The 16,564-nt window shown below is 37.2% G+C and overlaps 1 protein-coding gene and 1 long non-coding RNA gene across 2 annotated transcripts in view; both read left to right on the forward strand.

The window, feature by feature from the left end:
• LOC110264939 lies at nucleotides 403-10,390 on the forward strand. Its single transcript, XR_002351340.1, has 4 exons — nucleotides 403-413; nucleotides 2,684-2,694; nucleotides 7,624-7,625; nucleotides 10,293-10,390. It is a non-coding gene; the product is annotated as an uncharacterized LOC110264939 (long non-coding RNA).
• Nucleotides 15,459-16,564, forward strand: part of LOC107609277 — a 5,639-nt gene continuing 4,533 nt past the window's right edge. Inside the window, exons 1-2 of the mRNA XM_016311163.2 lie at nucleotides 15,459-15,994; nucleotides 16,433-16,563. Of these exons, the coding sequence (XP_016166649.1) occupies nucleotides 15,764-15,994; nucleotides 16,433-16,563 (362 nt within the window). The 5' untranslated portion in view covers nucleotides 15,459-15,763. The remainder of the gene's footprint in view (nucleotides 15,995-16,432; nucleotide 16,564) is intronic.

Raw genomic sequence — 16,564 nt, forward strand, 5'->3', positions numbered from 1 at the left:
TTGTTTGTTTTTATTTTAATCTATGATGATGATGTTTGAAGCTGCTGTTTATTATCTGAATTTGTGTTTAAAAATTTGCAGTTTGATCTGGTTGTGAATATTGTTTGTAGCTTAGCATCTGAGCTTTTGAATAAATAGCATTTAATTAATATTTGGATGAGCTTTGATTCATACTTAGTTCAAGGCTGGCTGATGATTTTTGTGAATTGATAATTGCCTTTTAAACTTTGACATATGATAGCATTTTTGTTTAAAAATTATTTGATGTTTGGCATTATTTTAGTGTAAAGCTTGTTGGTATCAAAAGCAAACATTCAGGGGGAGCATAGTGAAAGGGGGAGCAATTCGTGAATCATCAAAGGGAAGTTTCCAAAAACTCCTCTTATTCAATTTCAATTCATTTAATAATGTTTGTCATCAAGGGAGAGATTGTTGAGTTTAGAGAATTAAACAATGATTAAGATGATGACTAAACATTATTGGGTTATTGTCAAAATTGTTTGTGTGATTTGTTTGGTTTAGTGTGCAGAAAAATAAGTTAAACAAAAATGGACCAAGAAGCTTGAGATGCAGCCCGAACCCTGTATGGCCCATGCATACATACAATATGTATCACACATTGATCATTCATTCAGCAAGCCCATTCTATTACTCCAAGTCTTGATCTAAAATGGAAAATGGCTGAACCAAGAAAAAGGAAACAAGCCACATGTTATGTGTAGAAAATAAAAGTTGGCCCAATTAAGCAAGCCCATCTTGGTCCATAATCAAATTCAGCTATTACACCAAATTGATCCAAAACTAGTGGCTGATGAAAGAAAAACAAAAAGGACCAAATAAATGGAATCAAGCCCAATCAACAAAGTAGCCCAAGAACCAAGTGTGATGAATTAAAGAAAGAAAGCCCAAGGATTTCAAGGCATGCTTCGGTTACTTCATGACTTGGGAACTGGAAGTAAAAACTCAATTGAGTTTAATTTTATTAAAAGCATGCTTCGGTTACTACACGCCTTAGTAACTGCAACTCCAAATTCAATCGAGTTTAATTTACATTGAAAGCTTCACACATTACTTTATGTCTTAGGTAATGGAAGTGAGAATTTATTTTGGTTTAAATTCATTTAATGCTTCCATCAAAATTTTCTTTCTTCTCTTTTCTCTCTCCTCTCTCCTTCGGTCACGTCTATCATCAGAAAAGAAGATAGAAGAAAAAATGAAGCCTCAGAGAAAAGGCTATGAAGAAAGGATCAGAAAGATATTTTCTACAGAAGGAAAGATTTGAAGAAAGGCTTCAAGATTTTGTTGCCAAGAAAAGGAAAGGATCGGCCTCGGTCAGGAAGCAGATCTACCTTGGTAAAAAGTTTATTTCCATTTTTGTTCCACCAAGAAAAAGATAGCCTCTGAGTCTCAAGCTGGAAGAAGCAAAAATGAAAAGCTTGAAGCTAGCCTGGGTCAGACGCTCATCAACGATCAGAATAAAGACTTGGAGTCAAAGCAAAGTTCAACGGCTCAGATTCAAGATGCATGAAGAAAAAGGTTGAAAGAGAAGATTGAAAGTATGGTTGCATGTTTGATTTAGTCACTGCTTCTACCCTCTCTCTCCTCTGTCACGCCGCTGCTGCATGTGTATTGGGAGAAGAGAACCAACATGTGTTGAAGAAGGTTTCAAGCCCTGGAAGCTTCACTCCTCTATAATAGGGGTGAACGGCCAAGGATTGAAGTAAGAAGTGAGAGCACACGTTTGGGTTCTTATAGCTCTTTGAGCTATTTATTCTTCTCCTTCATGGCTTTCATTGAATACTTCTTTTTCTCAGTTTAGTCTATCTGTGTTTCATTGGTAAAAGGCAAAATGTGAGGTTTTGTAAGAAAAAGCCAATGAGTGGAAAAAGGCAGAGAGTTAAAGAAAAAGCCATAGTTATCTCAGAAATTCTTTGCATGTATTTCTGTTTTGTTGTCATGATCCTGAGGGGATTCCCTTGCAAGTTGGGTTAACACTTTGTGGTTGAAAGCTAGGTTTGAGTCCTAGTCAAGTTCAGGTTGGGTTAGAATCTGGACTTGTTCCCTTTCAAGTTGGGTGAGCACTTTGCTGTTAAAAGCTAGCGTGAGTCCTAGTCAAGTTCAGGTTGGGTTAGAATTTGGACTTGTCCCAGATAGGATTGGGTAGATCCTAGGGAGAATTGGTGAATGTAATTCTGTTGAAAGATAGTGAAATTCTATCACTGTTGTGATGGAGACTGGATGTAGGCTGCATTGCACTTAGCAGCTGAACCAGGATACATCTTGGTTTGATTCTCTCTTCTCTACTTCGTTTCTGCTTCTGGAACTCAGGAGACAAAATGAAAAATGTCTCTCAATCTATTACGAGACAAAATTAAAATGTCTCTCAACTTCTTATGAGACAAAAGTAAAAATATTTCCTGAAATTTTTTTACAAGGGCAAAAGTAATATTCTGCAAAAAGGTAGCTAAGATTCAACTCCCCCTTCTCTTAACCACTGATTACCATAAGATCTTTATAAAGTTTTACTAAATTTGCAATTAGGTTCCTAGATTTTTTTTTCTTTTAATTAGGTCCCTATATTACTTTGAATTTTGTAATTGGGTCATCAGTAATGTAAAAAATGTTAGAGTTAATAGAATATTTTTCTGCTAATTAAATGTACCACAATTAAGAACCTAATTAGATTTTTGATGAGTTGATCACATATTTTTTAGGAGGAATATTTTATTAAAAAAGTCCTAATTATAAAATTAAAAGTAATATAGGCACCAAGTGAAAGGAAATAAAGTATAAGGATTTAATTATAAATTTGATAAAACTATAGGGATTAACAGAGTAATTAAATATTTATTTAATTATTTCAAAAATATTCCAAGAAAAAGAAGAGTTGTTTACTGTTGCCACTAGAGATGGAAAATGGGTCGAGTGAGGCTGAACTTTGAGTTAGACAAGTTTGATGTATGTTATGAATATATGGTCTAAGTCTAGACATGTTATCTTTCATAGTTTTTTTTTTTTTTTAGATTCGAACTAACCTTTTTAAAATCCTAACAAGTCTACAAGCCTATTGAAATTAAAAGCATGTTTCATAATTATAACTCAAAATAATATACTTAAAATAAAATCTAAATAGACATTAATTAGATACATTCTCGAATTTATAATTCATAATTCATTTATATATCAATCATTAGTCATATATCATAACTAAACTTACAATTTATAAACATAAAACTTTTTTTAATTTCAACAAAAGGAAAAAAAACCTACAATCTTAACTAATCTTACGTATAGATTTTTTTTTGGCTTATTATGAGTGAATAGTTGAAAGCCTAAATTAAGAATAATTATCTTTACAAAAAAAATATTGTGATTAGTCGGCTCGACGAGCTTTATAATTTTTTTAAAGTCTATGATTTGACCTTTTTAACTAATAGGTTTTATGAAAAATTTAAAAGGAGTCGAACTACAAACTTCTATTAGATAGCCTAACCTACTTTTACCCCTAGTTACCACCATTAGAAGATAGACCAAGCAGCCACGACACCTAAGTTATTGATCGAAGACATACTTTTGTTAAATCAACCTTTTTTTTTTCATGGTATCTCCTAATCTAGTAAGTCAAGGACTAATCCGTCATAGATCAAAACTTCATTTAAGGGTTTGTGGCTAGCTGATAAATTGCTACAAGTACAAGAATTAGTTGCTTTTTTTTCCTTGGTCTACAACCCTATTTGCTTGATTTACCGATTGTTCATTTTTTTTTTGTTATGCTTGATTTACCAATTACTAGTACATGATCTGTGCGTTGCACGAAGGAATGCTAAATCAAATTACCTGTATGAATTATTTTAGAAGATTAGAAACTTAAACTATAACTACACATACATCATTCCCCTTTCATCTTTACATAAAGCATGTTTCACAAGAACTAACACACTTAACATCTTAACACCAAATTAATAACATCAAAACTTCTAATTATAATTGTGGCCACAACTTATTAATCAATGAAATCGAATCATATAAATAGAGAAATTTTTAAACATGAAAAATCTTACAATTTTGTCTCACATATTATGAAAAATCTCTCTGTACACAACTTTCAAAGCACAACCATCATTAAGTGAACCATTGTTCTTGATTAGAACTCTCAAATCACTTTTAGACTTCATCCTAGACAAAGCAACATATTATTGACCATGAATAAAAAGAGGTTTTGGTAAGTATAGGCCAACTGTGCTCAAAATTTGACCTTGTGATTTATTAATTGTCATCGTAAAAGAGACTATCAATGAAAATTATCTGTGTTGGAACTTGAATGGTAGAGTTTCATTGTAGGTATCATATTCATGCATGAAATTATAACTACTTTGCCAGACTTATCACCTCTCAAGATATTGCATTCAATGACATGATTTTCTAATCTTCTAACTTGTAATCGAGTACCATTGCAAAGTTCATTACTTGGGTCTATATTCCTCAAAAGCATAACATGTACACAAACTTTGAGTCTCAGTCGGTGGTTAGGTAAGCCTGAACAATTTATTGAATTCAAAACATCAGTTGTGATAACATGCAACTCATATTCCACGTTGCCCTCTTCAGCACATAATCAATCTGAACTAAGATACTCTTTTTCATCAGTGTCAAAGTATTCCATAATTGTATTGTTCACCTCATGCACAACTTCAAGTGTGGGTGCTAAAATTGTGCGCTTCTTAAAGTAGTCAATGTTATTCAAGTTCGGCAATAATTTTGCATAGACAAATGAAACCAATTTTTGAAACCCATCATCAGTATCATTAATTAGAATGTCTTCAGGTATGACTATCTCAAACTCACCATCAGTTGAATCACCAGCCAAAACACCACCAATCTTAATTAACCATTCTGCAAAATATTTGATATCATCATCAACAACAATAATACCTCCAGCAATAAGCCTCGTATACATTGAAAGTTTTAATACTCTACAGAATTGCCATAGATAAGAAAAACTAATGGATGCTTGCACTATATCTTGATGCGAGCCCATAGGTATTACTAGAAGTATCTACTTGAAGTCTCTGTCAAGTACAACAACTTTGCCTCCAAAGGGAGGTCTGCATTAAATGATGGTTCAAATCTAAGGATATCTTTTAGAGACTTGTCGAGAGCTTCATAATAATACTTGCTTAATATTGGAGCCTCATCCCATATAATGAGTTTTTCTTTACAAATCAGTTTAAAAAGAGGTGTGCCTTGCTTTATGTTGCAAACAAAATCCTCATTTATACCTAATCGTATCTTGAACCTTTTGTCACCAACAACCAATGTTGTAACTTATGATGCAGTCTGCAAGTTGTATCGTCAACCATCTTTTTTCGTGCATCTAATCAATTTTAGCTTCATATTAACAAAATGTGAATCATTGAATCTATCACAAGCAAAATGATGCATGAGCATCATTCATGACTTTTCTATATGATTTAGATGGTAATTTGTTAATTTGTTAGAAGAATTTGGTGAATTGTATAGTAGTATATGCTACTTTAAGTTGTGTTGCATTTTTGTTGATTTCAGGTAGCATTTGACAAAGAAGTAGCAAGAATGAAGAAGGAAGAAAGTAGAAAAATTCACATCTAATAAAAAAGCTTCAAATTTCCTTCTTCCACTTCGGCACTAAACGCCACATCACCGGTGTTTAGCGTTGGCACCTTAAAACTCACCATTCCATTCGGCCAAGGTAGAGCTAAACACTACAACCCGATGTTTAGCGCCGGAAGCATGGATTCGCATGCAAGCCTCTCGAGATGGGTGGCCCTAAATGCCACATCACCGGCGTTTAGCGTCGGCAGCGGATTTAGTTATGGTCCCTACATCCTCATGCAATCAACACGGAAGGCAGTGGATTTGATTCTCCAATCAAATTAGCAAATAAAAAAGATATTATTAGAGCTAATTAGTTTTATTTTTGAATCAATTAGGATTTGATATAAATAGAGAAACAATTGCCCTGCGGGCTCTTCCACTTTTGCACTTTCTGTTTTACACAATTTTACACTTTAGGATTTTCTCTGCACCATAAGTCACTACACCTCTAGTGTTAAGGTTAGGAGCTCTATTTACTTTAATGAATTAATATTATTGTTCTTTTACTCTTTGATTAATGCATTGATTTTTATTCAAGAATTAGTTTCGTCTTTCATTCTACGAATTAGAGTATATTGAAAAATAACCCTAATCTAAATTGAATCCCTTTGAATTTTGGAAAAGTTACATCATTGGAATTTAAGCTTGAAACCCTTTTCTCATAATTATTTAATTATATGGATTTAATGTGATGCATGACATTAATCGGATTATTTCTAGGTTCTTAAGAATTGTGTGGCTTATAAATCAGAATTTGAACTTAATCTTTTAACACAATTGATTGATCAAGGAATTGACGGTTGATTAGGTTAGAAGAGACTGAATTGATAAGGAATTAGAACTCAGTCACCTAGGGTTTGTCATGAACTAAATCTTTGCATGATTAAGGCAGTTGACAATGATTGTTAATCTAGAAATTTAAATATCTCCAAAATCTTAACTCTCTTCTCATATTATTTTCTCACACGTTTATAGTTTGCATTCTTCAATTCACTGTCTTTTATGCTATTTGATATTCAAAAATTTTAAATTCACTTGTCTAACTAGAATAATTAGTCAACCATTTTTTGCTTAGTCTATTAATCCTCGTAGGATCGATACTCACTCACCGTGAGTTTATTACTTGATACGACCTAGTGCACTTGTCGGTAGTTTGTGGTGTAAAACCCGCATCAAGTTTTTGGCACGTTGCCGGGGATTAACTGTGATTAACAACTACCAGTTGATTGATTACCTAGATTATACTTTTTTCTTGTTTTTAATTTCACTTTTATTTTAGTTTTCCTTTAATTTTTTCTATTCTATTTTCTTAGTCATTTTTCTTTTATTTTCGTGTGCTTATTGGGGGTTTTCTTCACTGTGACATTGAGGATCCCGATTTTCTGTATTTTCTGATTGTTTATGCAGGAAAATAAGGATCAAGAACCTCTTCTATACGATTCTAAAATTAAAAGGACTTGTAGGAGAAACAGAGCACAAGTCAGAGCTCAGAGAGCTACAGGAAATCTCAGGGATGAATCAGAAGAGGAAATTGAAGTCAGTATGGCTGACAACAATGAGCATACTATTGTCAACAACCCTAATAATGTCTCGCCTGTTAGGAAAACTCTGGGGTCATATACTAACCCCAACCCTGGGAATTATGTGGGAATCATTGTGCCATCAGTTGTGCATGCCAACAACTTCGAGTTAAAGCCTCAACTCATCACTTTGGTCTAACAGAATTGTCAGTTTAATGGAAGCCCTCAAGAGGACCCCAACTTATTCATATCTAATTTTCTGAGGATTTGTGATAAAGTCAAGACCAACAAGGTTCCTGCTGTTGTTTACCGGTTGTTGTTATTCCCTTTTGCTATGAGGGACCGAGCTAGTTAGTGACTTGAGACACAACCCAAGGAAAGTATAGCAACCTGGGCAGATTTGGTTAGTAAGTTTTTAACCAAATTCTTTCCGCCTTAGAGATTGACTAAGCTGAGGACAGATGTTCAGACGTTCAAACAACTTGAGGGCGAGTCTCTCTATGAAGCTTGGGAGAGGTACAAGACCATGGTGAGAAAGTACCCTCCAGACATGTTCGCAGATTGGGTACAACTATAGTTTTTTTATGATGGAATCACTTTGGCTTCGAGACTTTCATTGGATAATTCTGCAAGAGGTTTTTTGCACATGAAGACCACTGATAAGGCCTTGTATTTGATAGTGATAGTGGCCAATAATCAGTACTTGTACTCTTCAAAAAGAACCATGAGAAAGGGTGTTATGGAATTGGATGCTTTAGATGCTATTCTTGCTCAAAACAAAGCCATGTCTCAACATATTAATGCCATTACTCAACACTTGGGAGGCATGTAAGTTTCAGCTGTAAATACCCAAGATACATCATATGACATAGTGGCGGAATGCCTCAATTTGGAAGCTATAACTATGAGCAACCCTCTTTTGAACAAGTCCATTATATGGGTAATTATTCAATACCACCCAACAATAATCCATTTTTCAAGACATACAATCCGGGATGGAGAAATTACCCAAATTTTGGCTGGAAAAATCAAAATCAAAGGCAATCCAATTTCAATAACAACAACACCTACAAGAATAGGGATGGCAACGGGCCCATGGGAGCGGGGACATGCCCCCTGCCGCCAATATCTGTCCCCGTCCCCACGACGGGTAATGGGGACCCCGTATCCGCCGGGGAACTGGGTCTTCGCGGATATCCGCGGATTTTTGTAAAAACCAATAAAAATTGAAAAAAATGAAAAAATAGAAAAAATTAAAGATAATCCTCAATTGTCATTACAAACATAATATCCATAGTCTTTAAAGACTTAAATAGCAATAACAACAAACATAAACATCCAAACATATCCATAAACAACCAAATATTACATAAACAACCAAACAAAGTTCATCACATCGTAAAAACATAATTCCACCATCTCAATCTTCCTTTCATCCCGTAATGGTAGTGATGGTAGATTCCGACTTACTTGAATCCTACATCGACAAGAAAATAATTTAAAGTTAAAATCGTATAATAACTCAATAAGTCAATAATATAAAAACATAGTGTGTTATATGCTAATTCAAAAATTCAGAAATCAGAACCTAATTACCCTAATTTAGAAATTCAGAATCTAATTACCCTAATTAGAAATCAAAATCACAAATTCAAAAATTCAGAAATCAGAACCTAATTACCCTAATTCAGAAATTCAGAATCTAATTACCCTAATTAGAAATCAGAATCAGAAATTCAAAAATTCAAAAATCAGAATCTAATTACCCTAAATTAGAATCAGAATTCAAACATTCTTGAACCAGATCAACCTAATTCAGAAACATAAATTCAGAAACCACAGGACTGACTTACCTGACAGAGAAAATGTGCAGACCAGCAAAGACCAACGATTTGGCGGACGAACGGCAAAGAGGAGAAGAGGACGAACGACGAGTCTGTCGCGACAAGGAGAAGATGACGATCCGCGACGACGCGACGAGGAGAAGAAGACGACGTGGCCATGACAGTGAGCTCGAGACCTGCAATGAGCGACCGAGCCACTCAGGGGGTGGGAGGCAGCGCTGAAGGACCCAGAGGGTGGGAGACGGTGGTTGGTGGTGTTCGAGAAGGAGACAGGAGGGGCTGAGGGTTTGAACTTTGAGGAGGAGTGGAGAGGGGAGAAGACGAGACTGCGACGCTGAGGGTGGGAGGTGGCGGTCGGCGGTGTTCGAGAAGGAGACAGGAGGGACTGATGGTTTCAACTTTGAGGAGGAATGGAGAGGAGAGGAGACGAGGCTCTCACTCTCTGTCTCTGAAGCAGTGAAGCATATGTGAGTATGTGACGGCTAGGGTTTCTCCAGTAGCTCACATATTATATGTATATCAAGGGTATTTTCATCTTTTCACATAAATGGAGATTTAACGGGTGTCCACGGGGCCGGGACCTCTACCCCCGTCCCCTGTCCCCCATCCCCACAGGTAGAAATTACCCTCCATACCTGCCTCCCGGTGAGTAAATCCCCGCGGGTACTCGCCCCGCCGGGGATTTTTGCCATGCCTATTTCCAGAATAACTTCAACCATCAATATCAACCACCTCAATCACACAACCATCCCCGAAAGCCACACCTATAGAGAAGCACACCCCTCCTAGCTCCTCTTTTATCCCAGTTCAAGTTTAGACAAAGCAACCTAAGGTGAGGACCCTAGTGCCTGAGTATAAGCCTAGAATTTCATATCCTCAGTGGCTTCAAAAGGAGTCTAAGGACAAACAGTTTTCAAAGTTCTTGAAAGTTTTCAGGAAATTACAAATCAAATTCCTTTTGCTGACATTTTGGAACAAATGTCTCTGTATGCTAAATTCATGAAGGAGCTTTTAACAAATAAAAGGAATTGGAAGGAGAGGGAGACTGTAGTGCTTACTAAGGAATGCAGTGCAATCATCCAACAAAACCTCCCAAAAAAGATGAAGGACCCGGGGAGTTTCTTGATTCCTTGCACTATTGGTGATGTTACCATTCAGAGGGCATTGTGCGATCTTGGAGCAAGTATCAATCTCATGCCACTTTCTTTGATGAGATAGCTCCATATTGATGAGGTAAAACCGACTATATATTCTCTTCAACTTGCTAATTGTTCTATTAAATTTTCACTTGGAGTCAGGGGCGGAGCTAGATGAAATATTAGAGGGGGCTAAAAATATTTACACAATAAAATAAGACTAAAATAAAATTTTAAGGAGGACTAAACTGAAATTTACATATAATTTACATGTAAAAAATTAAAATTAGCGAGGCCATTGCTCCCTTTTCCTTCTACATAGCTCCGCCCCTGCTTGGAGTTGTTGAGAATTTGCTAGTGAAGGTGGGAACCTTTATATTTCCTGCTGATTTAGTGATCTTGGATATGGAGGAAGATGTTAATGCTTCCATTATTCTGGAAAGACTATTTCTAGAAACTAGAAGAGCTCTCATTGACGTGCAAAAAGGAGAGCTCACTTTGAGAGTTAATGATGAGCAAATAGTTCTTAATGTGCTTGAGGCCTTGCAGTATCCCAATGATTCTGAGAGATGCATGAAGATTGATTTGATTGAGCCATTGATTCAAGAGGTTTTAGAAATAGAAGAATTTGACAGTTTCTTAAAGCCTCCCGGGGAGGAAGTTTCAGCTGAGATTGATGATTCTCCACCCTCCAGGGAGGAGCCACATGTGCTCAATGAGGAAAAATGGGCACCAAAACATGAATTGAATCCCTTACTTCCTTCTCTCAAGTATGCTTTTCTGGGGGAGAAGGATTCATATCCAGTGATTATAAGCTCTTCTTTTAGTAGTTGTGAAGACTGAAGAGGAGGCGTTAATACATGTGTTGAGAGACCATAAAACAGCTCTCGGATAGATCATTGTTGACTTAAAAGCGATAAGCCCAGCCACGTGTATGCACAAGATTTTGCTTAAGGAAGACTCTAAACCCGTTGTGGAACCACAGAGGTGGCTTAATCCAACGATGAAAGAAGTGATCCAAAAAAAGGTTATGAAGTTTGGGAGACCGGGTTCATTTATCCTATTTCTGATAGCCCTTGAGTGAGCCCGGTGTAAGTTGTTCCTAAGAAGGGAGGAGTCACAGTGGTTACAAATGAGAAGAATGAGCTGATTCATATAAGAGCTGTCATGGGTTGACGTACGTGCATTGACTATAGGTAGCTCAACACTGCTACTAGGAAGGACCACTTTTCTTACCTTTCATTGATCAGATGCTTGAAAGGTTAGCTGGACATGCGTTTTATTGTTTTCTGGATAGCTATTCAGGATATAATCAGATTGTAGTGGACCCTCAAGACCAGGAGAAGACGACATTCACTTGGCCTTTTGGTGTGTTTGCTTACTGCCGGATGCCATTCGAATTGTGCAATCCCTCAGCAACTTTTTAAAGGTGATGCTTTCCATATTCTCTGACATGGTTGAAAAGTTTATTGAGGTATTTATGGACGACTTTTCTGTATTTCGTAATTTTTTTAATACTTGCTTGCACCATCTATCCTTAGAATTTTGTGATCTTGGACATGGAGGAAGATGTAAATGCCTCTATTATTCTGGGACGACCGTTTCTAGCAACTGGGAGAGCTCTCATTGATGTGCAAAAGGGGGAGCTCACTTTGAGAGTTAATGATGAGCAAATAGTTCTTAATGTGCTTGAGGCCTTGCAGTATCCCAATGATTCTGAGAGATGCATGAAGATTGATTTGATTGAGCCATTGATTCAAGAGGTTTTAGAAATAGAAGAATTTGACAGTTTCTTAAAGCCTCCCGGGGAGGAAGTTTCAGCTGAGATTGATGATTCTCCACCCTCCAGGGAGGAGCCACATGTGCTCAATGAGGAAAAATGGGCACCAAAACATGAATTGAATCCCTTACTTCCTTCTCTCAAGTATGCTTTTCTGGGGGAGAAGGATTCATATCCAGTGATTATAAGCTCTTCTTTTAGTAGTTGTGAAGACTGAAGAGGAGGCGTTAATACATGTGTTGAGAGACCATAAAACAGCTCTCGGATAGATCATTGTTGACTTAAAAGCGATAAGCCCAGCCACGTGTATGCACAAGATTTTGCTTAAGGAAGACTCTAAACCCGTTGTGGAACCACAGAGGTGGCTTAATCCAACGATGAAAGAAGTGATCCAAAAAAAGGTTATGAAGTTTGGGAGACCGGGTTCATTTATCCTATTTCTGATAGCCCTTGAGTGAGCCCGGTGTAAGTTGTTCCTAAGAAGGGAGGAGTCACAGTGGTTACAAATGAGAAGAATGAGCTGATTCATATAAGAGCTGTCATGGGTTGACGTACGTGCATTGACTATAGGTAGCTCAACACTGCTACTAGGAAGGACCACTTTTCTTACCTTTCATTGATCAGATGCTTGAAAGGTTAGCTGGACATGCGTTTTATTGTTTTCTGGATAGCTATTCAGGATATAATCAGATTGTAGTGGACCCTCAAGACCAGGAGAAGACGACATTCACTTGGCCTTTTGGTGTGTTTGCTTACTGCCGGATGCCATTCGAATTGTGCAATCCCTCAGCAACTTTTTAAAGGTGATGCTTTCCATATTCTCTGACATGGTTGAAAAGTTTATTGAGGTATTTATGGACGACTTTTCTGTATTTCGTAATTTTTTTAATACTTGCTTGCACCATCTATCCTTAGTCTTGAAATGATGCCAAGAGACAAATTTTATTTTAAACTGAAAAAAATGCCATTTCATGGTGACTGAAGTTATTGTTCTCGGGCACCGGGTTTCAAGCAAAGGAATAGAGGTCGATTGGGCCAAGGTGGAGGTAATTGAGAAATTACCACCACCCGCTAATGTGAAGGCAATACGGAGCTTCTTAGGCCATGCAAGTTTCTACAGAAGGTTCATAATTTAATCATCACCATTCCACAAACGTTCGAATCACCAAATGCACACCAAATAGAAATCCAGCATCCAAGATCCAAAATCAAGCTCTCAACACCACCAATTTACCTCCAACACTCATAATTCAATCTAATACCATATAAATATCACTAAATCAACATCAAAGCTTACTAACTCAATTATTCACAGAGGGTTTGAGAGTTCTCACCTTACTCATGCACCAATTGAACAAAACCCAATAATTTTCCCAAGTTAAGTTGATTCTAAAACACCAAAATAATCACAAGTCTTAATATCCAATGTCCAAATTTTGAAATTAAGCGAGTGAGCAGCTGGGTGAAAAACTGAGACTTACCTACCAAATTGTTCGGTGGATTTTTGTAGAGTTCGACATGGTAGTAGCGTGGCCATAGACGGTGCGGCGATTGGAGCTTCGGATTGCAAGTTGTGTGGATTAGAAATTGAAGCAAGGGTTTGGAGCTCTCTCTTCTTTCCCCTTTTGATGTTATACGGGTGGGGCCATGGGCCCAGTTTAGGCTCGGTCTAATTGATTCGGTTTGTTAGTCTGGTTTTGGGCCAAAATATTTAAAATTAGTACCGAAATTCGTATTTTTAATATTTCTACCTCTTTGGATTAATAAAATTTAATTTCCTAACTTCTTTAATTAATAATTAATTTATTAACTAATTATTCATTAATTACGCGGGATTTATACGGACGGTTGACTAGCAGACCATGTAGCGAATTGTAGAGCAATTCCGCACGGCCAGAGAGCATGGTGCCTTCTATGGTGTACCTTTCTCTACCTCACCAGTGACTATCTCGGTTTGGGTGTCTCAGATGTCCTCGGGTGCCAGCTCCTCTTACGGACTAGATCTCCAGCCAGGGTCTCAGTATGTTAAACCTCTTTCCATTGACTATGATCGACTTATGACTACCTCACATTGGTTACTTCCCCCGCCTCAGTATCCACCACCGCCACCACACTTCCAGACACAAGCGACTGATCAGGCACACCCGTACCTTTCACAGCCTCCTCCGCCACCGTCACATGCAGTGGCCTTTCCACCACCACCGGCTCCTCAGGATCCGTGAGGCCGCAGACCACCTCGCTAGACCCAGCCTCCCCCTTGTGGCACTGGGCATCACCTTCATTACCCTAGGGACCAACATCCATGATCGGTAGTACGTGTTGTTAGATTAGTTAATAGTTTATCCTATATTACTCTAAAGTACAGTATTTTGTACCAAAATTTTACATTATAGTGATTATGTACTCATACCTTGTTTAACGAATTTTTTTAGTTACTACTCATACCTTGATTAGGGTCATCATCAGAGGAACCACTTTTGTGGCTATCAGCAGCATACTCTTCATCGGATTCCTCATTCTCAATGTCCATGTCTTACCCTAGACTAGCACAGTGCAATGGTCGTGGTGCGAGTGAAGGGTCATCCGGTATAAAGTTCGAGCCGCCAGCACCACCACCACCAACATCACGAACCTCTATAGAAAGCTCCACCACTTATTCAACTATAATTATGTCGTGCACGTCAAACATTAGGCGTACATGTTCATCGCCATCGAGCTAGAATAGACGAAACCAAAATACACCATTCCCCATCGGTGCTAGCAGTCTATACCCAACTCTACCAACTTCTTTTCTCTTCCCACCGCCGACGTGTGTCAATATCATACTTTTTAACTCGGACAACGAATTTGCTCTTCAAGTGCGGAACAGTGTAGAACTCTCACACTCAAATATAATTCCGCTGCCACTATTTCTCATCCGACAGTTGGAATACACCATCACAACAAAGAAACTACTGCAACTAGACATTTTTGCTAAATTTTTCGAAGAAAAATGGAAGAGAAAGAAGAATTGAGAGATTTGTTGGTTTTCCTTATCCTTTTATAAGGTGTTGATTTTTGTTGTACTCTATCTCGTTTACACGGGTAAACGTTTTTTAATCCCACATATCTAGTTTATAGTGTAAATGAGATAAATATAGCCATATTTCGTTTACACTAAATGAATGAGATATGACTAAACCGTTGTCCTACATGATACATTGCCACGTGTTCGTACCGTGTAAACGAGATAAATCACTTAATGAAAATCCGTAAATGCCTTTAAATTAATGTATATTCGTAATTAAAATATTTATTTGATGAATTTAGATCTTCTAAATTTTGAATTTCACTTTAGAGGATAAATCTCTCATAATTTATTTTATAGGTGAGATCAAGAGAAAATATGATAGAGAAACTATTTAAGGATAAAATAATTTTACTTTCAAAAAGTAAAAATTCAAAATTTAAAGGATCTAAATTTTTATTTTATTTATTTAAAAAAATCCTTTTTCATTTAGAAAATTTCAATGTTTTGATATTGTTTTCCTTCCAAATTTGGGAAAAAAAAATAGAGATCCAATCATCCAAATGGAGAGAAAAGTGAAAACCCTCCTTTAGAGAATTTGAACTTTTCAACTCATTTTCTTCCACTTTCTTAAATCCTCAGTTCCTCACCAACCTTCACTCTTGTTATCGCTCTCATAATCTCGACCCTTTTTGGTGGATCTATTGAGCTCTGGCGTAGCATAATTAGGAGTAGTAGCAGCTGCTGCAGAAACAAGAAAAAGTGTTTTCATGGCGGAATCGCGGTGATGTTTGAGTTTGGAGGTGGCGTTTGGAGGAGCTGCTGAGTGCTGCTTAGAGGACATGGAAGGTCGTGGCGGTAGCAGCGGTGGTGGGAGGAGGATTACGGTGAGTCCGAGGCCGTGCAGTGGGCGGAGAGTGGTGGCGAAGAAGAGAACACGTGGTGGTGTAGGAGGAACAGATGGGTTCTTGAACAGTGTGAAGAAGCTTCAGAGACGCGAAATCAGCTCCAAACGAACCCGTGGGTTCAGCATGAGCGATGCGCAGGAGAGGTTTCGCAACATCAGATTGCAGGTTCCCTAATTTATTTAATTTAATTTAATACTTTTTTTTTTCATTTTAAATTACACTTTGACATTTTGCTGATGATTCCTTTTTGAATGGATTCAAAAAAGAGTAGTGAATCTTAGACATGTGATTTGCTTATTATACCTTCGAGAGTGATACTCTTTCAAAGAGAAAGGTTTTGAAGCTTGGTTATGGTATTAATTTCACAAACAATTTGCTTTCTTATTTTAACTCAAAATCTTTACTGTGCAATATTTGAAATCATTGCTTCTTGTGGTTCAAGGTGATAATGATCATTGTTTTCATTCTAATTGTTTGATGGATGTTATCTGTGGCCATGTTTTTCTTTAACTGAGAATTGAGATGTGTACTTTTCCTTATTATGGTCAATTTCGCCATTCCTTGCGATTATATCTGAGTTTGATTAAGGGTATCTACTTATAGGAAGAATATGATACACATGATCCAAAAGGCCGTCCCTCCGTGGTATTACCCTTTCTGAGAAAAAGGTCAAAGATTATTGAGATTGTAGCAGCACGGGACATTGTTTTTGCTCTTGCACAAAATGGTGTTTGT

This window comes from Arachis ipaensis, chromosome B07, assembly GCF_000816755.2.
Source record: "Arachis ipaensis cultivar K30076 chromosome B07, Araip1.1, whole genome shotgun sequence".
Classification (NCBI taxonomy): domain Eukaryota; kingdom Viridiplantae; phylum Streptophyta; class Magnoliopsida; order Fabales; family Fabaceae; genus Arachis; species Arachis ipaensis.